This window comes from Acipenser ruthenus, chromosome 47 (genome assembly GCF_902713425.1).
Source record: "Acipenser ruthenus chromosome 47, fAciRut3.2 maternal haplotype, whole genome shotgun sequence".
Taxonomy (NCBI): domain Eukaryota; kingdom Metazoa; phylum Chordata; class Actinopteri; order Acipenseriformes; family Acipenseridae; genus Acipenser; species Acipenser ruthenus.
The window spans coordinates 3,638,696-3,663,954 of NC_081235.1; the positions used below are offsets into that span (position 1 = coordinate 3,638,696).

General features: G+C 38.3%; 1 protein-coding gene across 4 annotated transcripts in view; it reads left to right on the forward strand.

Moving 5' to 3' along the window:
• LOC117966399 (paralemmin-1-like) overlaps nt 1-24,651 on the forward strand; it is a 48,093-nt gene extending 23,442 nt beyond the window's left edge. Inside the window, exons 4-9 of one of the 4 annotated variants that reach the window (XM_059014033.1) lie at nt 8,257-8,387; nt 10,730-10,844; nt 11,187-11,208; nt 12,782-12,847; nt 15,412-15,543; nt 21,586-24,651. In XM_059014033.1, the coding sequence (XP_058870016.1) occupies nt 8,257-8,387; nt 10,730-10,844; nt 11,187-11,208; nt 12,782-12,847; nt 15,412-15,543; nt 21,586-22,148 (1,029 nt within the window). In that variant the 3' untranslated portion in view covers nt 22,149-24,651. The remainder of the gene's footprint in view (nt 1-8,256; nt 8,388-10,729; nt 10,845-11,186; nt 11,209-12,781; nt 12,848-15,411; nt 15,544-21,585) is intronic. The other 3 variants (XM_059014034.1, XM_059014035.1, XM_059014036.1) reach the window with 3 other exon arrangements.
• Nucleotides 24,652-25,259: the final 608 nt, after the last annotated feature.

Here is a 25,259-nt window from a genome sequence, read left to right on the forward strand (position 1 = left end):
TAAGATACAGGAGATGCATGCCTGTTTGTTTCTGGCTTGCTTACAACCACTGAATTAAACCCAGCTGAGGAAAGAGCTTGCATTGAGGTATAAGGATGTCAGTTTAGTGGAGTGCATGCTAACCTGTCGCCACCCTGCAAATAAATCACCCAAACAATAAGTAAAAATTAATAATGCCAAATGAAACAAGATCACTTGGGTTTTTTCTCCCGTAACTTGAATGAGACAGTGATTCTGTTCTATTTTTAATTCAAATTTAAAAAAAAAAAAAATTAATTTAACAGATTTCAAATCTTAATGACTTGTTGCAAAACATGTTTTGCAAATAATTGTTTGCTCTTAATTAATTAAATCAATTTACTCACTGTTGGCGTTAGGTTTGAATTAAAAATAAGGAGCTGCCTTTTTTTTTTTTACATTATCAATGAAACAGAATCATCGTCTCATTCAAGTTGCGGGAGATAAAACAAAAGTGATCTTGTTTCAAAATCAACGCTTTTCCAAGAGTTTAATTAAGAAACGGCGCTGGCTCTTTAAAGGGACGTCACGTGATCAAAAATAAAAACCGTAAACAAAGAGCCTTAAGTACGTCACACTTTCGTATACAGCTTCTCATCATTCATAGCACTGGCAGGGGGTGTGTGTGCTGTAAGCAGGGTTGACAACCTTGCAATTTAGTTCTTACTGACATACAGTCTTATAGTGGCCTTTTTTTTTACTGACACTCTATTATTTGATCTGAAACAATAACATAGCTTGTAAAATAGTTTTTATGTACTTACATTTCTTTAGATCTTATTTTCTTCTTATGGTTACACGGGCACATTTGCTGGTCTGTTTCTAGAAGGTTCATCTGAGAAAAAATGTGCTGTAATTCTGCAGTACTGTGTGGCAAAGCGAACATATTAATAACAAACTTGGCAAATGTAGGAGAACGTGTCTCTCCGCTAGGTATAGACAAGAGCGCAATTTTGTGGCAATTTTCATCAGCCGTCAGATCCTGTCTAAGATCCGTCAAGCCAGTCACTTGTTAATGAATTCAATTTTTAGGCTATTCAGCATATTCCCAAGAACAATCTGTGGGAAAAGCATTGCAAGCTGGGTGATGTTTCCTGAACTCTCTGTGCTTTGGCTACTTGGTTGAAGAACGCATACTAATAACAGCACAGTAGTGTGAATTGTCATTCTTCTTTTGATATAATTCACTGCCATCACATAAGGTGTAGGTGTACGTCATTTGAGCTGATTGGGAAAGCCACAAAGCAATACAAAATATTCCATCCAAAATCATGGACATGTTTGTTATTTACGGGTTTGTGGACAGTGTTACAATGTACATTTACAGACGGCAATCGTAGCTGTAAGACCCTTTTCTTGGTGCTGCGGCTAACAGTCCTGTCACATGCAAATTTCATGTGTTGTAATTATTTTTTTATTTAACTGATTTACACCTATATGCCTGTGGCTTTGACAGGAGGGAGGGCTGTTTTAAAATGACTTGGTCATTAAATCCAGCAGAGAGCTAATTTACTGCATGGCCCCACGGTGTTAGATCCTTTACAGCGTGCTGTCTTTAAACTTTTAACAGAGTTACGAACGCCGTGGGAATGGAGGTTGTTTGTAAGTCTGAAAATCAGTTTTCAATGGTTTTAATAAATGTGTACACCTGATATCTACAGCCTTAATCTGGAGACTCATAAAGGATGCAGCACAGTAATGCAATCCTCATATTGTTATGGTTTGAAAGGCTTTAAAACTGTACTGTATAACTGGGAAAAAGGCCAGATTTAAGATACCATTGTAGCAAAAACACCCAGTAAAACAACCTGTAAAACACGGGTTCACGTAGTGCTTGTTTTTATTTTATTTTAAACAAAATGCAGCTTGCTCAGTCAGCCTGCTTTGGCTTAAAGAAAACCTGCGCTTTGTTTAAAACTAAAAGGTTTCTCGTAAAGTTGCCCGTATTTGTTTTGAAATCGGCCTCACCTCTGTCTGGATACATTTGTTGGTACAGTAACGCAGCTGTGTATCCTAGCTCTGATTGGTGCTCTGGGAGTACTCATCCTGGAAGGTGATTGGCTGATTGGTGGGGCAACCTTTATCTGACTGTTTGCGTTACATCAACGACCCCCGACCTGTGTGTCTTTAATAACTGTGTATTTACATAGTAGTTACTTAGTAAATGCATGTGTACTTACACACAATTACAATGTTATTATGCAGAGTTACAATGCACTTAATGTGTAATTTATTTGCATGATATAACTCTAATCCTGACCCTAAACCCAACCCTTACTCTAAACCTAACCATTTTCCAATTGTGTACTTATATATATCGTGCAAAAAGCTTTACACATTAAGTGCATTGTAACTATGCATAATAACATTGTAATTATGGGTAAGTACACATGTAATTACTATGTAACTAATATCTAAATGCCAGCGCTGATGGTGCCTCAGGTATCTTCACAGGGTGGTTGTAACGGGAGTTTTTCAGAGACTTGTTTATGTGCGTTTCTGTTTGCACAAGACATTTTGATTGACTGTATTGGAGCCCAAGTCATCAGCAGCCCAGGTTTAAAATGCAGCACTTGGCATTGCTTTTATCTTTTGGGTTCTGTTTTCCCTGGAGGTGTGTGTGTCTGTGAGTGTATTTTTCCCTGTGTGTGTGTCTGAGTGTATTTTTACCTGGGTGTGTGTGTTTGTGAGTGTATTTTTCCCTGTGTGTGTGTGTCTGAGTGTATTTTTACCTGTGTGTGTGTGTCTGTGAGTGTATTTTTACCTGGGTGTGTGTGTTTGTGAATGTATTTTTACCTGTGTGTGTGTGTCTGAGTGTATTTTTACCTGGGTGTGTGTGTCTATGAGTGTATTTTTACCTGGGTGTGTGTGTTTGTGAGTGTATTTTCCCTGTGTGTGTGTGTTTGTGAATGTATTTTTACCTGTGTGTGTGTGTCTGAGTGTATTTTTACCTGGGTGTGTGTGTCTATGAGTGTATTTTTACCTGGGTGTGTGTGTTTGTGAGTGTATTTTTCCCTGTGTGTGTGTGTCTGAGTGTATTTTTACCTGTGTGTGTGTGTCTGTGAGTGTATTTTTACCTGGGTGTGTGTGTTTGTGAATGTATTTTTACCTGTGTGTGTATGTCTGAGTGTATTTTTACCTGGGTGTGTGTGTCTCTGAGTGTATTTTTACCTGGGTGTGAGTGTTTGTGAGTGTATTTTCACCTGGGTGTGTGTGTTTGTGAGTGTATTTTTCCCTGGGTGTGTGTGTTTGTGAGTGTATTTATCCCCGGGTGTGTGTGTCTGCCTCTTTGTCTGGCTTCCAAAGTCTCTGCTATCCTCTCCAAGGACTCATAGAGACAGAGAGAGGTTTGCTGTCTCTGAGGGATGCTGTATGAATAACAAAAGCTTCAAACAATAACAGTTGGTAGACTGTAGTTATCGAGATTACCGTTTTTTTTATGTGTGTTCATTTCCCAGTTTTCCTGATAATAAATGCAGCTCACCGACTTGTATTTGCTGTAATTCTAGCTGTCTGAATGTGTAAAGCTAGTGAACCTGTATCAGACTACAGTGTGTCATACAGACTGCCTTATAGTGCACTAAACACATTACAGCAGAAATGCAAAGTTACAAACATATAGAATGGAGGATTTGCATAAGAGTGAAATGTCTAAAGAGGTCTGAATCCTGTATTATTTTCACTGCTTTGGAGCATGTGTGCTGTAATATGAAAAGGTCTAAAGAGGTCTGAATCCTGTATTATTTTCACTGCTTTGGAGCATGTGTGCTGTAATATGAAAAGGTCTAAAGAGGTCTGAATCCTGTATTATTTTCGCTGCTTTCGTGTATGTGTACTATAATATGAAAAGGTCTAAAGAGGTCTGAATCCTGTATTATTTTCACTGCTTTGGCGCATGTGTGCTGTAATATGAAATGTGTAAAGCTCATAATCATATCGTTTTAACTGCTTTGGGGTATGTGTGTTGTAATATGAAAAGGTCTGAATCTTTAACACGCTGAATAATAATAGGAACTGGTATAGTCTGATCCTCATCTCCTTTCCAGTAGCCAAGAGGCAGAAATTAATATTTTTTACATTGAATGAGGTAAATTCTGGGTGAAAATTGATTACAAAATGACCTATAGCTTTTGTTAAAAACAGGATACGTTTCTTCTAAGGAGGAAGCCATTGATGGTTGGATAAATGATCATACAGTGAAGTAATAAAGCGAGCGGGTTTGATAGCGAGGAGGGAGAGGGAGAGAGAGCAATGGGATCTGTGCTAATGGCTGCAATGTTTGCAGAGTTACAGTAACAGTAATGACAGCCTCGCTGCACAGCACTTCTCTAGATCTGAGGGTATTAGTGGCTGGATTGTATGCCAGTTACGAGCAATATAAATCTGACATTCAATATGTCTGAGAGCCATCAGACTTCATTCAGCGTCTTGGTTTCTATAATAAAGATTATTGTAGATGACATACTGAACTCATTAAAGAAAGCATTGGAAAGACAAATCCAGCACCAGTAGCTGAAACCCTTAATGTAAGGCTACTGGGATGGAAATAAGACTCCCATTGCATAGCAATTTACCACATTCCTGGTTTTACTATGAGTTTAATAAGACACACCTCTGCTTGTTATCTACACACAGTGGCTAATCAAGCTTGTAGTAAAACCTGGAATAGGTGGAGTGAAACAGGAATCTTATTTCCATCCCCGGGCTTCCCCAGTATAAAGACCACCTCACAAAAGGCCACTTTTTTCCCTGCTCCAATTGACAGCTGTGTAAAGTCACCTTCTGTCTTAAGGCCACCATCAGCAATCCAAAGCATATCACGTCACAGTTAAACTAGCTCTCTAACAAGACTGACGTGGTGAGAGGCTCTCCATAGCTGAAGGAAAGACTAGTGGATTAGCCCGCTGTACCCTCTTCATCCAAAGGGAACCTAGCTTTACTGCATTACCAGCATCACACTTTCTGAATGTTCAGTGAACACTGCCTGTTGCCAATCACATTATCCAAGACTGCTTTTAGAGAGGCTGGATTGCAGCCAGAAAGCCACTTTGAGTCTATCAGTCAAACTCTCTAATGTAAGTTTATTCAATAACAGCAATAACTGCAATTGCAGACCTGGAAGGCGGTTTTATAACCTAGATCTGCTGCATCAACCCCAAGGTGCCGTAACTAACACTTCAGAATGGGGAAAAAACACACAAAAGCATTTAATATGGAAGAGCACAGCACACATTAGAACAGTTTTAGATTCTCTATGATATAGATACTAAGACATGGACCCTTTTAAAATACTATGTACAAAGATAGGTGCTCATCGCCTCTGAAGACCAAAGTGTGTCTGGATCAACAGCTTTTATAACTGACGTGTCGCCACCATTACTGGCAGTTAAAGGCTTCTTAGATATTAAAAGCATGTTTAATTAGTCATTATTAGTCGAACACTAACTGGAATTAAATTGAATTGTAGAATATTATATCTATTTGTGAGAATCTTTCTGTCTATCAGAGCACACGTTTCATCTGCCAAGACACATCACAGAGAAACCCCGTTCATGACATCAACCACACAATACTGTGTTTCCTTCACCTGCTTTAAAAACCCATGCACCTCCCAGAATGCACTTCAACTATACAGTGAATTCAAAACAGTGACCTCGCAATCGGCAACCGCCCTACAGGTTTAGCACAGTGTAATAAAGCACTGGTAAGCATTGTATTGTAAGCATTGTAAAGCACAGGCAGGTATGCTAAAGCATATTCTAAAACATGGCAAGGCGTTGAGAACTAAATTGCATGGGAAACTGCAAAATGAATGTGCACATTTATTGTGGTAAAATGTTATAAGGATTCTCAGCCACTTAATGGTAAACCTTTTCTCTCTTTTAAATGAAAATGACAATGAACAGAAAAAAACAGTTCCACCACAGTTTAGATCAGACTTCTTCCATGACTTGCAATGGCAGCCACTGTAATAGCATGGTGGAATGGACCAGAATGGTTTTTATCAAACAGGAAATCCACCATGTATGTTGATAGACTTTTTCTTAGAAGAAAAGCACAGCTGTCCATCATGATTTCTACACACTGAAGTAATAAAATCAACGCAGAGAAGAGAGGGACCTCCACAAGGGATAATACAGTGTGAACGCAACTGGTTTCACTCAATACAACTGAAGGGCCAGTGTACAGCTGAAATCAATTAAGGGGAAAAGTTTCACATTTTTGTTAACACAGGGGAGTTTTGGGGAATGCAGCCCTTATTCCTGTGAATTATTGAAAAAACGTTTTTTTGTTGTTGTTGTTTTTTTTAACTCTGTTCATTAAATAAAGCTGGATATTGGTAGACAGCTGTTTGGTTCCTTAGCAACAGCCAATAATGTTTTTGTTAATTACCATGAACTTCCATTTATTTATATGTGTTACTGATTTTTACAGAACCATTCCAGGATGTATAAAAAGTAATAGAGCTCTTTAACATTTCTTACTGGCATGTTTCTCATATCAAGTGTGTTGCGGGGGGGAAGGGTTAATGGCTGCACTCTGGTGTGCCAGATGTACTTAGAGAGAACTTGGTTGAGGCCACAGGAATGCTTTCGATTTTTTTAAAAAAATCACCAGGATGTAGTAACTAAAACAAACATTCATTAAAACTAAAAAGCTGGCTGTAACAAAGAAATAAAATATTTGACCGGTTTATGACAGTGCTTTGGTCTTCTTGTGTTAGTTTTGTTGCATGTTTAATGTCTAAAGAAAACCACTTGTCCTTGAATTCTTTTCCAGCCTTCAATGGGATATTTCTTCTTTATTGTGTTGCTCAATGAGCCATATACAAGAGCCAGCTGTTTGAACGGCCTGTTTCAGAGAGAAGAGTGACAATGAATAGTTTATTAATTATTAATTAATAATAAGTGGTATGTAAAACCTAGATGTCATTAGGTAAGCAAATGAGGAGTTAATATCAAAGTATTATTATTATTATTATTATTATTTATTTCTTAGCAGACGCCCTCATCCAGGGCAACTTACAATCGTAAGCAAATACATTTCAAGTATCACAGTACAAGTAATAATACAATCAAGAGCAAGATAAATACAATGACTTTGGTTCAAGCAAGTACAAGTGTGACAAAATACAATTCAATAATACAGCAGATAACAGTGTCAGTGATAGTTACATCAGGATATGATTAAATACAAAATACTACAGATTAAACACTTGGCAGATTACAGTACTCTGAAGTACAGGATTAAATGCAGTAAAATAGGGGGCAGATAAGAGCAAGTAAAGTATAGTGAAATGACTGATTAACAGCATGTGGAATAACTTGTGTTTTCAAGATACATTTAACATTGTGTTACATACAGACCTCCATATATCCCCACAATCTGATACTGCCAATAACGTCTGCTGAATAATGATTATGCAAAGTTTCATCTCAATTGGATTAAGGATATAGGGAAAAATATAGACCTAGAGATGGACAGACAGACACCCCCATACAGTATATACCTAGGCTCTAGCGTTCTCAATAACGTCTGCTCAATAATGTTAATAGCAAGTTTCATCCCAGTTGGATATTGTGTTCTCCAGACATACAGAAGTATTGTGTCTACACTGTGATGCCCGCAGAGAGTTTAGTGCACTGGACAGGGTGGTGCTGCTGTTGTGTGGTCTTGAGAAGGAGTGATGCTGGCAGGGGGCCTTGACTAGCTGGCAGCTGCCCCACAGCTCCGCTTTGTAAATACCCCATGGTGTCAGGCGTGCATTAGCTACTTGATTGCTGCTCGACCGAGTGGAAAGTTATCAGCCACAGCCCTTCTGTTGTGCTGTGGCCTTGGAGCGCAGGAGAAAAACAACCAAGCGTTCAAGAAGACAACATAAATACAAAGATTTTCAAAAAGTCTCGACCCTTAAGAGTGCTAACCATTCTAAAGGTCTACCATAGTAAAAGCATAGAAAAGTGTAATAAAGCACAGCGAAAGCATAGGTAAGCATTGTAAAGCACAGGAAGGTATGATAAAGCATACACATGGTAAAATGCATAGTATAACCATGGGGACAATGGAAAAATCCATTTCCCTAGTTTTTTATCACTGGTCCCCCTTTCATTTTGATGAGTATCAAATACGAGTTAAGAAAATGGATCTTCAAGTGAGTTTCTGAACCCTTGCCTAGCACAGCTTTTGTGGTGATCTGTTTTTTGCGTGCTGCTGTGTAACAGTGCTCTCTGCTCTCAGTCGAAGGCTCTACGGGAGCGATGGCTGCTGGACGGAGCGCCCTCTGCTGCCTCGGAGGAAGATGAAGCCATGAAGAAACAACTGCAAGAGGACGAGGCCAAGACCAAGGGACTGGAGGAGACCATTCAGAGGTAAGGGAGGGGCGGGACTGGGGAAGACCATTGACAGGTGAATGGGGGGGGAAGCGGTGAGATCATTCTCAGTTCAGGGGGAAACTGGTGAAGGATGTTCACAGGTAGAAGTGTTGGGCTTAGAAAGATGATTAGCTGGTGAAAGTAAAGGACTGGGTAAGACCATTCAAGGGGAAATCCGTTCATATGCTGTGTTTAAAAAGTCATCTGCGTTGATGTACAGCTATGGCCAAAAGTTTTGCATCACCCTATAGAATGTTCCTTTATAAAGTCGAATGAAACCTGCTGAATAATGTTACGTTAACATATTGAATTACATACCGCTTTGTAGTTTTCCACATACTGACAAAAATTGAAAAATATGACATTTATATACAGTATATATATATATATATATATATATATATATATATATATACATATATATATATATATATATATATATATATATATATATATATATATATATATTATGTCTTAATTCTAAAATTTTAGGTGATGCAAAACTTTTGGCCATAGCTGTACATTTACTGCATTATCAAGTCCATATCAGCACTGATGGCTTTCTTAACCCATGACTGGTGGTTTCAGGAGTTCCTACTATCCAGTCAAATCATGTGACAATGTGACCCATTCACCTCCTTCAGCCCCACCTACTCCACATATATACATAGATAGAGTAGGTGGGGCTGGCAGAGTAGAAAGGTCGCATTAGCACATGATTTGAATGGAATGAGGAAGGCTGTTCAGTGCTGGTACTTAGGATTCTCCAGACAAGCTCAAAGCAGCCCAGTAACTATTGGTGAAAGACCCAAAACGATTCAGGGACTATAAAAAGGCAAGTGGCATTTAAAGCTTCTTGCCATTCGGTTTGATTAATTGTAGGTGGTATAAGTCAAAGCCACTTTGAACATGTAGATTTGTTGTTGCTGTTGTTGCCAGGGGCTCAGTGGGATGGCTCAGGGTTTCATACTGTCTGCATACAGAAGCAATGAAGCAGACAGTCTGTACACCCGGGAGCCAAGCCTACAATCCTCCACATAATACAGCAGCCTTCCCCAAGTAAGACTGATGGCCCTGCCTTCATTTGCATTTCGCTGACATCAGACCATGGCACATTTCCTGGATTCCTCTTCCCCTGGGGTTGGCAGGGATACAGGCAGCACAGACACAAAGACCCATTAAACCGAGCCCCAGTCCTGGCATCACTGGCAGTGCCCTCTGGAGCAGGATTGATAGACGAAGTCTCGTTTACACTGGCCTGATCTGTGTCAGGAAATTACTCTGCTGGGACCTCCATTCTACCTCTATCTCTCAACTGCATCCCAACATAGAAAACATAAAAACATATTTTAATAAACATTTTTTGAATTTAAAATCCTAGAAAATGGATTGTGCAACCAATAATCAACAGCAATAAACACATCCAATCCTTGCCACAAATTGCCCCACTGTTCTGTTTTAAATGTGCCAAAATATGCTTTATCAGATGACCGTTATCAGTATTTTTTTCAAGTGTATAAATAATCAATACAAATTATTGATAATAATACAATAAGTCATAATATCTTTAAAATGTGTTGTAACTAAAATGTAGGTTAAGACTGTCCAATGCAATAAAGAAAAAACATTTGCAACCTAAACAGAAAAACCTGAGCTACAGGTGAGTTTATTGCAATGCTCAAAACAAATATATATTTTGTTACCAGGAAACAACACAGTTAAGGTAGTAAATGTATGAAAATGGAACGGATTAAAAAATAGACTGAAAAATAAAAAACAGAAAAAAGACATGGAAGGGTAGTATTAGGTAACCACACTGTAAAATGAAATGCTGGGGCAACACATGAAAAGTTCAATGGATGGTAACAATAGAGAAATAAGGCCTGTACAAACAAAACAAACATAAATGCAATATAACTCAAAAATATAAAGTTGGCGACTGAGCTAAAAAAAACACAAGCACAGTCTAGAAAACCCTGTTTGCAACACATTTCTACACCTTACTGCTACGTTAGCAATGCTTCAGGTTAAGGTAACACACAAGCAGACAAAAAGAACCAAAATAGTTAATAGTTCTGGAATAACCCTGATTTGGTTCAAAGACATTATAAACCAGATGTTTGTGCTAAAAAATGTTAGGAAAAACTAAATCGCTACAAATTAATCAATCTATTGTCCATACTGATTAATCGATTTAAAAATGTTCATACATAATACATATATGTAAGGGAACACGTACAAATAAATCCATGTTTGAGACAAATGGTTGTAATGTTTTCTCTGTTTGTGAGGTAGTCTGGAGCAGGTTGGTTGTAATGTTTTCTCTGTTTGTGAGGTAGTCTGGAGCAGGAGTTGGAGGAGCTTGAGACCGGTGTGTCAGCCACTTCCACCAAAGAGAGCCTGTCTGAGGCGGCAAACGAGGAGAGCGGGCAGATGGGAGATCACACTGAGAAAGTGAGGAGGAAATCTTTACCAGTAAACACTGTGTTACAGGCAGGCAGACCGACAGGGAATTGGATCAAGAAGCGCTGTTTTCTCAAAGCGTTTCTTCAGTTCAGTTTTTACGATTGGGGGGGTTGAGTTATGAATGAATAAGGATTATGTGTGCAGCTTGTTTTTTTTAAATATATTTTCTTGTCTGCTTATATGAAAAGCTTGTGATTCGTATAATGTGATTTGAGATGCTGTGTGCGCCTTTGTGGGGGAATGAAACTGAGACAGACTGTTATAGCAAAACCCAATAAATATAATATTATAACAATTATAACATTAGACTTTTTCTTCCTTTTCTTCTAGACTCCTTCCGGCTCAGCCAAAGGTAAGTTTGTCAAAGTGAGTTTTAGTAAACAAACTGTGTTTGATTAAAGAGATCAGATGGGCCAACGGTACAGTTATTCTGTTATAAAACATATTAAAGAAGGTTTAATTAGTTTAATTAATTAAATATATATATATATATATATATATATATATATATATATATATATATATATATATATATATGTGTGTGTGTTTACATTTTCTACAGAAAAGCATCTATATATATATGTGTATATATATATATATATATATATATATATATATATATATATATATATATATAAACATATATATATATATATATATATATAAACATTTTTACAGACAAAAAACATAATTTATTGGCCAATATTTACCCACATAATGACTTTTTAAAATTAAAATGACTGTAAATGGACATAGTTTAGGTGTCTGTAGCTTACCATTTTTACAACGTAATTTACCTAATTTTTTTAAAGGACTGTTTTTTATCCTAGATTAAATAATACTTTGGAAAATTAGATAAGGACTCCTACAGTGACTTCTAAAAACAGCCCCAAATAAAACATTCCTGAAAACAGTCTCAAAGGTTTGTTAATGAGACTCACAGTATAGAACTAAAATATCTTCAACACAACAGACAGTGATAATGTTGCTAAGAAATTTTAAGTTAGCACAGCTTTAACAGAAAAAAAAATATTTTCAAGAAATCAAATTTCGTGAAACTGTTCCATACAGTGTTTTTTGCAGTATCTTGATCCAGGATTTAGCTCGTTCAAACATCACTCTCTAGGTATTTTTCATTCGTTGTCAGTCAGCTGTAGTTTGTTATTTATGCAGCAGGTGGCACCAGTGTATATACCTATCATAACTGTATGTGTTTGATAATAAAGGATAGTAGCGTCTGATCTGAATTACTGCAAGACCAGCTGCTGCTGCTCGTGAATTATTCACACAACCAGGCTGGCATTGTCTACCCACATGAATAGAGGGCAAAGCTATACCCGCCTACCCACTGTAATGGGGCGCGGGGTCAAACCAACCCACAGAGAAACATGACCGACAAAAAATGACTTTTTAGCAACAAACTCCCTTATGTAAGACTTATTTGAAAATATAAATGCATACTGCTCTTTTTGCATTTCACAAAATCATTAAAAAGTAGAATAAAAAGCAGTGTGTTGCTTTTTGATGTCAAGTACAGCGCTCCCTCAATACTTCATCATTCCATAATTCACAAAGTTCTATATTTTACTGTATAAGGACCCTTCACTGTTTTCAGCTTTTCATGTTTTTTTTACATAATTAAAGAGAGTGCATTGTATTCATAAGGCATTTGTAAAGCTGTCACTACATTAATTATCTATGATGCCTTTTTAAAATTCTAACCTCCTTAAAATAATAATAAATTAGACCGCAGTATATTTCAGCAATGTTATTGCTCTGAAATACTCATCTGTACAATTAAGTCTTCTAGAACCTCAGAATATCACCCATTTCCTTTACCCACACTGGGTCACAAACACTTTCTGTCTCTCTCTTTCTCTTGCGCACTCTCTCCCTCCTTCTTTCTCATCCTTGCCCATTCCTAGAGGTCAGAGTTCACAGCAGCCCTCGTCTGGACAAGTCCGGAGGGGACTCTGATCTGATGAGAGCAGGTGAGTCTCACTGTGCCTGCAGCTCTATAGTTCTGTTTGAGAAATCAAAGCAAAAATATTGAACTCTGGTTAAACCAGGAGCCAACATGTGTCAAAAAACGTCTTTTTGTTACGTTCCGTAAGGCTGCTCAGGCCATCAAAGCTCATCCTTTCCTTGCGCATCATTGGGCCTTACTAAAGGTATCTAATTTAATACGACAGAATCTGGTTGTTTTTTAAATGGTCCCAGTGTTTTTGGATCCTACTAGGCCGTTCCATGCATGTAGAGCTTCATACTTTCAAACTTTTACTCAATTTATGAACTCTCGTCGTACTGTCTGCGCTAACCTTTGAAGCTAACTTTGAGATTATTTAGCATCTCCATTTATCTGCTACGTTAATGACCTAGCTGGAAGGGATACAACAATACAGTTATATGTAATCACATGTTCTTCAGCTTTTTAAGCTCTGTCATTTTTTGTCTTTCAATGTTTACATCCTTGAAACAGGGTCCCGATTTGGCTCTGATCATCTGATCATCAGGGCGTGCTTTTAAAATGTTACAGAAACTCAACTTAAAGAACAATTTGCTCTTTAGTTATACGTACTATATATTTAAAAAGGGTTCTACCAAAAGTATAATTTTTGCTTTGGAAGTTGGAAAACCAGTACAAGATTAGGCACAGCTATGGCCAAAAGTTTTGCATCACCTAGAATTTTAGGATTGAGACATAATTTAGAAGAAAATAACTATATGAACATAATTTAGATCTTTTAATTAATATCATATAATCAAAGAAACTACAAAATGATATTGCAAAAGTCTACAGGTAGCCATAATAGTAGTGCAGTATTTCATGTTAGATTTCAAATGTCAATTTTTTTCATTTTTGTCAGTTTTTCCTTAAGTATATGGGAAACTATAAAGCAGTATGTAATTCAATATTTTAAAGTAACATTATTCAGCAGGTTTCATTCCACTTTATGAAGCAAAATGTGTTCATTCTATAGGGGGATGCAGAACGTTTGGCCATAGCTGTATACACTCCCGCTACCTCAGTTGAATTGTGATGTCCTGAAACCATCTCTCCAGTGCAATAGCCACGCCTTGTAGTCGTGTGCCATGACAGCCAGCAGATACTGAATCTCGATTGCAATGGAAGCGTCTGGGCCCTTTGGTGTGCATATGGTGTGGCTCCGATCTTTGATTATAGTGTAACGAGACAAATAACCTTTTTTGTTGTGTCTGAAGTGACCCATGACGAGTAGTATGATACAATAATGAACATGACTAACCCAAGACTCTTCAAGAACCTCAATGGGTCCATTCAGAACCAACAATGACATGCTTTATTTAGAGTTCAAGTATGTGAACTTCACATTATACAGCTTGTCTGCCGAAGGCATGTTGCTCTGGTAGCCCAGTAGTTTAGTATGGAATGTATGGAAAGCCTATGGAATCCATCCTAAAGGAGGACTGTATATCCTCTGAATCTGGCTGTGTGTTCGTAATCATCATGTATTACTGTTTCTGCCCTCATGGATATATGTTTGATACAGTCACCAGTATATTTGACTTGTCTCTGAGCAAGCCTGAGCAAGGTGAAATTTCTACAGCCTGTTTAAAAATAAGCGCTAGGTGTGTGCAACAGTAAATTACTCCCCCCCCCCGAAACAGTGATTTTTGCAATGGAAAACCTCAAACAAAATCTCTGTTTCAAGTGGAAGGGGATTACAGCTGCACACCCCAAGTGCATCCCTAGTGGTGATTTTGATACTGGCCTCATTAAAGAAATTCCTTAGTTCATCTTTTTCACAGTCTCATCCCATCCACACACCAAATCAAACATTACTGCATGCCTATATTACAAAACGTATTGTTTGTCGTGTTGCGTCTAATGTGTTGTATTCCTTGTTAAATGTCTTATGCTCTATTTGTCCATGTATCTGAAATAACCACCTGTCTCTTTTGTCTCCCTTGTTCATGTTTGCTGTGTTATACGTCATAGCCATTTCCTTGACTCACTTTTGTATGTACAGTATACTGTTCATGCATATCAAACATGTGGGGTGAAGAACTTTTCAACTCACCCCCGCATTCCTATACTGACAGTGTGCTGTTGCCGTGGCAGCAGTGTGCTGTTGCCATGGCAGCATGTTTCTATAAAGTAAGTTTGCTTCTGTACTGGCAATGTATTCTATACAACTTACTGTTATATTAGCAGTTTTCTGTTGCTATACCAGAAGCTCTGTGCCACCTACCCTTTCCCCTTGTGGAAAAATGGAAAAAAGACCCATTGCATCTCAGTTTCACCTAGTCTAGGTTTTAAAAGTCTATTATGCTTGGTGTAACAGCCAAAAATGAATCAGACAGCTGCTGTGAATTTCAGAATTCATAAATAAAATAGAAAGTATGCTGTACATACAACTGTACCAGTTTAAGAAACATTCCTAGTTGGGTTGACATTTTGAATGATCGGTTGATCAATTATCGTTCCAACCCAACATGAAAGATTTCACTTGGAAAAGCATTACATCTGGCCAAGTATAGACGATAACAGGAGTCTCTTCTCATTGATATCCAGCCATGTACTCGGTGGAGATAACCATTGAGAAGGACAGAGTGACTGGGGAAACGAAAGTGCTGTCCACTAACACACTCCTGCCCAAAAACCTCGCGCACCAGGGGGTCAAAGTCTATGAGGATGACCTGAAAGGTGACTTTAATATAAATTATAATAAAAAAAAAAAACACTTTTCCGATGAGTGGAAAAATCCAAAAAGAACTATATATGACCTTAAAGACAGTATCATTTCTTATTATGTTCTACATGAATTCCTGCTGATTGGAAGCATTCAAATTGAATTTTGAATCAGCCACTTCTCATAAAATGTGACGCAAAATGCAATGCATGAGTAAAGCAGGGTGACTAACAAACAATGTAGAGCTTTCTGCATTGAGATTGCGCAACATATCCCCTTTAACACCTGAGGTGGTATATCGTAAAAAAAAAAAAAGTTTTACCTCTTAAAGGGAAAGTCAGTCTGCATTTGCATAAAACATTTACAGCCAAAATATAAAGGGGACATTGTTGTGTTATTCAGGTAGGAAAAAGTAGGGTGCACTTTTAGGTGTTATTGTTGACCTTTCTTCTTTAACTCTTAAAGCGGAAAGTCAAATCAATTCCAATGTACAAATCAGAAAATGTAAGAAATGAAGTCAATGAAGTCAAGTAAATGTTTCAGCTACTGCGTTCATCTGTGTAACTGACTCACATCACATCAAGGCAGGAGATTTTTGTTCTGTAGTTCATGGTGTCTGAATTCACAGCCGTATTTCCACAAGCTTGCTATAGCAAACAAGCCGGCTGCTACATTAATGGAGTCTCCAACACTTTCTGCACTCCGGTAATGCAGAATGGGTAACACTTTACATTGTGTCTCTAATTACTGTGTATTTACATAGTAGTAGTAAATGCATGTGCACTTGCACATAATTACAATGTTGTTATGCATAGTTACAATGTACTTAGCGTGTACATTATATATGCAACCCTAATCCTAAAACTCTACAACTAACCCTAACCCCCGAACCCTAAATCTAAACTTAACCCTACCTTGTGTACTTTCATATAGTGTGCAAAAAGATTTACATGTTAAGTACATTGTAACTATGCATAATAACATTGTAATTATGTGTAAGTACACATGTATTTACTAAGTAACTACTATGTAAATACACAGCAATTAGAGACACTTAATATAAACCGTTACCTCCAAATGTGTCACAGGATTAATCTCTCTGTATGGAAGATGTATTTAAATTGCATTAAATCTCTTTTGAACTAATTTTTGTCAAACAGATATTCGTAGCTTACCCCACTCACGAGCACCTATAATAACTAAATAAGTAAGAATGAACATAAAAAATAAACAAAGTGCTACTTACAGTAATGTAATCATTATTAAACTAAAGCTGTACAAAAAGTAACATCTCTGCCCTCTGAAACATTTTCTGTAAAAAAGTAACGACCGGTTTGAGAGCTGTAAACCCTCCATAACTACGAAAAAACAGTGGTAAATGTAGAAACACTAAAAACGAACGTTTCGACTAGAAGTCTTTTTCGATGTCTTGGTCTGCTTTGGGCCTTGTTTTCAAAGCCAGGCCTCTGCGCAGAGCAATAGTAGCAGTGTGTAGAAAGTCACAAAGGGCCTTGCAAGCGAGCGTGTGGAAGTACTGCTTCAGACACAACAGAGAGCAATAGTAACCATGAGCTTGTATGAAGTGGCTGCCTGAATGGCTGGTCACCCGGCTACACAGACCCCAGCTCCCTTCTCAGCATGCTGCCTCACACAGGCTTCCTGGGAGGACTCCATCACCAGAGACAGCCAGGAGGTTCTCTCTCCCGGGATAAATGACACCCTCTCACTCATGGGTGAGAGCAGCAGCCGCAGATGAACTGAAGCCATTGGCGCAATACTGAACAAATGTGTAGCAGTGATTATTGGAGAAGTCAACAGGTTTGTGGTGAAAATGTGTGCAGTTATATAGACGGGCACAGCGCAGTTATATAGACGGGCACAGCGCAGTTATATAGACGGGCACAGCGCAGTTATATAGACGGGCACAGCGCAGTTATATAGACGGGCACAGCGCAGTTATATAGACGGGCACAGCGTACCCCAGGCATGCCAACATGTCAGAATAACCTCTGTGTGTTGCATTGTGGAGTAACGCATGAAGAAAGCATTCTGAAGGACACGTTGCATGGCAAAGCACAGATAGTCAGCCATGGTTTGTAATACCTTAGTAAAATACTAGGAGTAGCCGGTAAAAACAGGGCTTGATTACCATCGAATTTACCATGGCAATATATTGCCCGGTTTTACAACCTGAATAGTTGGTTGATGTTTTTTTTGTTTTGTTTTGTATTTGATATAAATGCAGGGGCTCCTAGTTTGGTCACTGTTGTTACAGCTGTAAGTCCTATATTTCCCTCATTCGTCTTCAGTGCTTCATGCTTTTATGAAGTGTAGATCAGATAGTGAAATAAAGACTGTTTTGCTGGTAAAAAAAAAAAAAAAAATGCCTGGAATGTTAATTTGTCAATTTTTCTTTTTTAACAAAAACAAAAAATACTTTGTACTGCAGCATGTCGCTTAATAACTCTATCTGAAGATTTAGAAAGGAGAGCTAAAAAGTGCAAAACTAGTGACCCTAATCAAATTCAGCCCTGGAATCTTCAACTCCAAAGTAGTAAAACAGTAAAGATCCAGTCCCTCAGAAAGCTGTCTTTATTTTAACACGGCTGTTTGAATCCATACGGAAATTCCTGCAGCTGCTTCTGTGCTTGTGATCAGCGATTTCACAGAGACCATGAATTAACAATGCTATCTTTTAAACAGCAAGATTTAATTCAAAGTACGTTGATTTGGATGTAGTAATTTACAGTGAAAAGGTCCTCTTATAAACATCTCTAGGGTTTGCTGAGAGTAAATGCATGAATTTAATTGAAAATTGTTTTTGTTGACTATATATATATATGGTATATAGACAGATCTATAGATATTTAAATACATTTTAATTACAATAAAATGCCTTTGAGAATGTTTATTTTAAAAATACATTTTTTTAATTATTTTGAGATATGGGTTAGTTTATAATTAGGGCTTCTGATTTTTGTTTTTTATTCATTTCATTTTTCTGTGCTTATTTTTATATGTTATATGTAAATGGGTTTTTTCGGAGCTTTCGCTTTTTATATAAGTATCTTTTTTTCTGTTACAATATATATAGTAACTCGACAGTACTTGCACACTTAAGTTGTACCTTCTTTCCTTTGCTGTCTTCCACAACGTCATGTGTTTAGGCATTTTTATTTTACATTTCATCACAATTTGCAATTCTGTTTCAATTCCACGAGCGTGTAAATACTATGTACTGTAATATAGCTTTAAATCTCATGAGCAAGAACATCTTGTTTTAAATCTCACAAGCGTGTCACAATTCTCCAATAGAAATGTAGGTATTTGCTGCCACTCAGTATTTTCCAGTGTTCAGAAGCCCTATTTATAATGTACCAGACTATATATAAGACTGTAATTTTGAATATATTTAATAATATGTCACTGTACAAAATAAATATATTTTATTGAAATGTACATGTATTTAATAACATTTTTACACATGAGGTGCTACATTATTATTATTATTATTATTATTATTATTATTATTATCATTCATTCCTTAGCCGATGCCCTTATCCAGGGCGACTTACAATTGTTACAAGATATCACATTATTTTTACATACAATTACCCATTTATACAGTTGGGTTTTTACTAGAGCAATCTAGGTAAAGTACCTTGCTCAAGGTACAGGAGCAGTGTCCCCCACCTGGGATTGAACCCACAACCCTCCGGTCAAGAGTCCAGAGCCCTAACCGTTACCAGTATATTGTACTGTATATGTGATCTGATATAAAAAAAAATCTTATAAAAAATCTTATACAAATGTGGTCTTTTAATACTGTTTTATAATATCCCTGCTAATTTATCATGAGGCTAATTTTTATATATCATATATTGTAAAATATTAAAAACATTTTAATTACAACAAAATTGGCTTTCCATAATATAAATTATACATTAAAAACATAAATACCTGGATTTAAGATTATTATACATTTATAATCCATAGTTGAATATATTGGGCCTCATTTAAGAAAGGGTGCTCAACATGGTGCACCATAATTGCAATTGGTATGCACGCTCATGATTTCTGTATTTACTATTGCTATTTTATTCATTATCACGTGAAATAGGGGGAATATTATGGTATGGCGCACACTGATTTTATCGTGCCACACTATGGTAATCAGAATGAATATGTGATGTGTGTGGAGGCTGTGTGGTCCAGTGGTTAAAGAAAAGGGCTTGTAACCAGGAGGTCCCCGGTTCAAATCCCACCTCAGCAACTGACTCATTGTGTGACCCTGAGCAAGTCACTTCACCTCCTTGTGCTCCGTCTTTCAGGTGAGACGTAATTTTAAGTGACTCTGCAGCTGATGCATAGTTCACACACACTAGTCTCTGTAACTCGCCTTGGATAAAGGCGTCTGCTAAATAAACAAATAATAATGATGATGTATTTAAATGAGGCACCCCACTCTGAATAACGAGATGAGCTTTAGTCACACTGTATTTACTTAAGGGCGATAATCTAGTGTGAGAGACAGTTAGTTAGTTTGGAGACCAGGCTTTCACCACTGATAGGTGCACTATTTCAACCTGTTTTTCTGGGCTGAAATCTATCTGGCATCATGGAGGCATTACTTGCATTAAACTTTTCATATAGAGCCGTGAAAATATATAGCTTGAATAAACTTGAATGAATGTTATAAATTTATTTTATAGTTTATTACATTGGTACAAATAATAGAGTGGTTAAATAAAGCACTGTCCCAAACAAGGGATTATAATTGAAAACATCCTCCTCTACTGGAATCTCTAACTCCTCAGCGTGCAGTTTTAGTTTGCGTCTCCTCTGCCTGTCCCCTGAGGAGGGCTGCGTCTGTTGAGCGCTCATTTTCGGTCAATGTAAGGCACCTCCACCTTCACAATAAGCTACTCACCAAAAGATACACCTGGACTGCTGGGGCTTTTTACAGCACGGTGGTCACGGGTAAGTCTCTGGCATTGTCGTGCACATTAAATTATCACTCACAATATGGTATGTATATGAACCAAATACTGTGTATGTAAATGAATGTGTTCTCTGTTAGTTAATGGGACAGTAAATCTAGATGTATGGTACGCGTTCGACTCGCTGCTTGATGTGCACGTTACAGCTACAAATGAGGCCCATAGTTCCATACGTCTGTGTCTTCCATATTCGGATCAGGAGTCTGGTAATACGATTGCTGTGTTGAAAACACGATTCAGAATCAAATTAGAAATGGATTTGAAATGGTTTACCAGGTACATCAATACAATAACAGCAAATCTGAAGACACTGTTTCCATGGCTGGAGCTGGATTGCATGTATCCTATGTGCGTAGTCAGCTGGGTACAATTTAGAGACATTATTTTATATCCATAGAATATATAGTAGATCCTAATATTGATTTGATTCAGCCACCTGGAATTTCTTTGTATCAAATAGTTATGATATTCTATATATACCCTACAGTTAGCATGGTTTGGATGCTCCACAGTGCTACAGATTGAGTGGGTCTTGTATGAAGGATGCTAACAGAACGTGGTATGTAATTAACATGTTCTTTTTCTCTGTCACATCTTCTCGTTGGCATTAATGTTATCAGTAAGGGAAGGAATTGTATTATCACAGAGGATGACACTCTTAACAGTGTGGTTGGTATTAATAGGTTCCAGTGGGACAAGGTCTTCTATTTCTTTAAATATAAGTGCTTGTTAATGTAGTGAGAGGCAATGGCAATAGCTACATGGAGGGCCCACGGGGGCTTCCCCTCACAGCTCTGCAAGCGAGAGAGAGAGAGAGAGAGAGAGAGAGAGAGAGAGAGAGAGAGAGAGAGCGAGAGAGAGCGAGAGAGAGAGAGAGAGAGAGAGAGAGAGAGAGAGAGCACCCTAATTACCTGATACTTTTCTCTTCAACTTATTTAAAATAGCCCTGCATTAAAATCTGTGTCCAAATCGTATAAGAGCACTAGATAAGTGCATGCACCCATTTGCAGCATTACACATTAAAACTGAATGTTATTTCACTTTGTCTCCCCCTAGTGGTTCACGCAGTGCGGGCAGGGGACGGTGCCATAGAGAACGGAGTTCATCTCCTGAGCTCCACTGAGGTGGAGGAGCTGATCCACAAAGCGGACGAGGTCACAATGAGCGACACCTCGGCGAGCAAGGATGGCGAGGGTACCCCCAAGTCCACCACACAGACCCCCAAGAAGGAAATCACTGGCATTGAAGCCAAGCCTACAGCCAGCCCCCAAGCCACCGGCAATCCCAGCTCTGATGCCAGCCTGGAGCACCCGGTCACTATGGTTTTCATGGGCTACCAGAATGTGGAAGACGAGGCAGAGACCAACAAAGTGCTGGGGCTTGAAGGCACGGTGAAGGCGGAGTTGGTGGTGATTGAAGATGGGAATGGGAAAGGGGGTGCAGGGGAGGGGAAGGAGGGGAAGGAGGGGCAGGAAGAGCAGCAGCAAGCTCCACCCAACGGGAGCACCGCAGAACCTCCGAAGAATCAGGAAGGAGGGGAGAAGGGTGAGGCCGAACCCGGAGCTGGAGAGGTCAATACCAAGGAGAAACAGCCTTGCAAATGCTGCGCGGTCATGTGAACCTGCCCTTACCGGACTGGACTTTTGAGGAAAACAAACAAACAAACAAACAAACAAACAAACAAACAAATACATTCTGTTTCTTTTGAGAGACTGCCCCCCCCCCTTTGTTTTTTGCACCTGAAGTACTACTACCATGAAACAGTGTTATCAGGTTTGAAGGGCTTACAGAATACCTTTTATCAGTTAATATGTACAGTCGACCCTCCCTTTTATGGAGTGTCGAGAACAGACAGTTAACTCTATTTCCTGTCGATAAGACACTCAGAAAATAATAGATAGGATCAACTGTACATATTAAGTTATTATAAATCATGTTTAAATAAAAAAAAAGATAGTTAAAGCTGTCTTTTAAGGTTTTGTCAGTTTGTGGTCTACTGTGCACAAGATACAAGGCAAAATAAAATGTACTGGAATGTTCTGAAATCCTTTCTGAAAGTGGCTATATGATTTATAATACTGTTTACAACAAAGACAATACTGGCTTGCATGTGGTATAGCGCAGTCACAGGAGTGGGCAACGAGGATGTGGGTACAAACAGTGTTGGGGCATAACGCACTGCATATAATCCATTACTGTAATCTGATTACATTTTTCAGTAATTTGTAACTGGAATGGTTTATTTTCCAGACCGGTAACTAAATGTGGTAACACTTGACGTGAAAAAAATAACATGGTTACATGTCTCCTTTTATATCATTTGAAGTGTTTTTTATTGGTGCCTTACCTTTGAGATCAGGGGCTTTGACTAGGAGACCATTAGCTGTGGCTAACGCATAACATGAAAACCAGATAGCGCTTCAACAGTGCAAGTCAAAACTTACCTGTCATACGAACAGCACCAAAAACAATCGTGACTATGCTGAAAAAAGAAACGACTGCAATTCCACAAAGTGGTGTGTTTGTTGTAAACACTACAGCTTCTTTCTGTAAGCCTTTAAGGGTTGGAGGGGAGTATCCATCCTCCTCTCTTCCCTTGTCTTTCTGTTTTCGTCTCTCATATGAATTCAATACAGATGCCCTAGAGTGCTCTGTGTTAAAGAGCAACTTGGTAGGGGGCAGAAATACCAGATAAATGTATTCTTCTTGTTTAGAAACACTCTGGATATATTTTTCTGTGCCAGTCACCACATCCTTGTGACTTTTAAAAACTCAGATGGTACACCAGAGTGTAACTATTAACCTGTCCCCCTGCAACACACTGGATGTAACTCTTACTGGTGTATTTTTTGAATTCACTAGGTTGTGTTGCAGGGGGGACAAGTTACTGTTTACACTCTGAGTAGCAGCTGTATTTAGAAAGAAGATGTAAGTTCCAGAAGCCTTTCGCGACTCAAGGGTGCTTTTACAAAAAGTCACCAGGGTGTGGTGACTGAAACAGAAAAGGATATACAAAGTCATTCTAAAGATACCTGATATTTCAGACGCATACAGGTTGCTCATTGATCCCGCTGGTGTTTCCCCCCCTGCCTGGGTTTTTGACCCTCATATTTGAGTCACTTAATACAACACACAATACAATGGTAAGAGGTCTGTGCATGAGCAGGGTTGGGAGTCTGAGTCACTATTAAAGGGATCTCCAGTTTAATATCCTATTTTGTTGTGTCTGATTCTCTATTGTAGCTTTGATCATCATTTTCTCCATCGTCATTCCAAATAAAAAGTGTCAAATAGGCTTCAGCACACAGCGCAACGCTAATATGCGTCATTGTTTCCCGACAATCAGCATTGAGGAGTCTTTTCAGAAGCAATGTCAGTGCAACTATTGGTTGAAACAGAAACTACAATGGAGACCCATACAGAACGCACAGTTTACACCATCGATTTCCATGGAGTCCTGCAGTTATTCCACAAATAAGGATAGCTGGATAACCCGGACAAGCCCCCAGAGGTGTCGAGTTTTACGGCTATCCTCGTTAATGGAGTATTCTATTGATATAGCAAGAAAGTTAGGGAAAAGAAAGTGTGTTTAATCACAAATTGAAATGATTAATTCAGAGACTTTCCTTCAATCAAGCTCTGCATCGGCTTGGATTTGAACGACTGCAAGATTACCAAACGAGATCCTGTACCTCTGTAGTGTTAAACACAACAAACGTTATTCAACTCTGACTCAAAACGTATTGTACTAAACAGGTAAGCGATATTATAAAAAACCTTTTAAATTGGCACACCTTGGGAGAGTGAGTTTTAAGCTATGGGAAGTTTGTCCCCTAAAAGTCAAGTGAAGATAATTCCAGCTCTATATTTATTCCAGAGAGGTCCTGTCTGTGTTCAGGGGTGGGGGAGTCAATGTGATGGTATGTATTTCAATGGTATTGTTGCTCTCTTATTATTGAAAGATTCCTGAAGAGAAAGCAGGGAGTCTTTTGTTGAAGCGTGTGAATCAATCACCCGATATGAGCATTGCTGTTTTCTTCTATTTTTGTTCTTTCTAAGGCTGTGTCTGAAAAGTGTCCTCTTGTCATGACTTTACCAATTAAAATCATGTTTTTTGTTTCATCCTTGCTGCGCTGGTCATTGCGATGTGTGTGTGTGTGAGAGAGAGAGAGAGAGAGAGTGTGTTAGAAATGAAACTGGGAACACTGGTGTTACATCCCTTTCCACTGCTGTAAATTCAGAATTAGAACTATCAGTATGGCAAAAATACACAGGATCGTATACAGTAGAATACAATGGGCTGGTACTGTAAGACCTAGGTAAGCAAATGAATTGTTATTGTCATGTGTATTAAAATGACTGATTTACAGTATGTAGAATAACTTAATGTAAAAGTAACATACAGAGGGATGGATGTACTGCCAGAGACACCTCCATACACCCCCACAATCTGTCACTCCCAACTTAAACAATGTTTCACCACAATGTAATAAGCATTTTGCATCATATGCAAAAAAGTAAGCATGACATACAAATGTAGAGACAGGCATACACCCGCATGAATCCCCATAATCAAAAGGTCTTCTCTCATGCTTAATAATGTTAATACTAAGTTCCATCACAATTGGGTAAGCCAGTGACTGTGGAATGGGATGTGGACAGTCCGAGGATGTAAACGATATCTCAGTTTTTAAATAATAAATATTTAGCAAAAAAAAAGATATTGATCA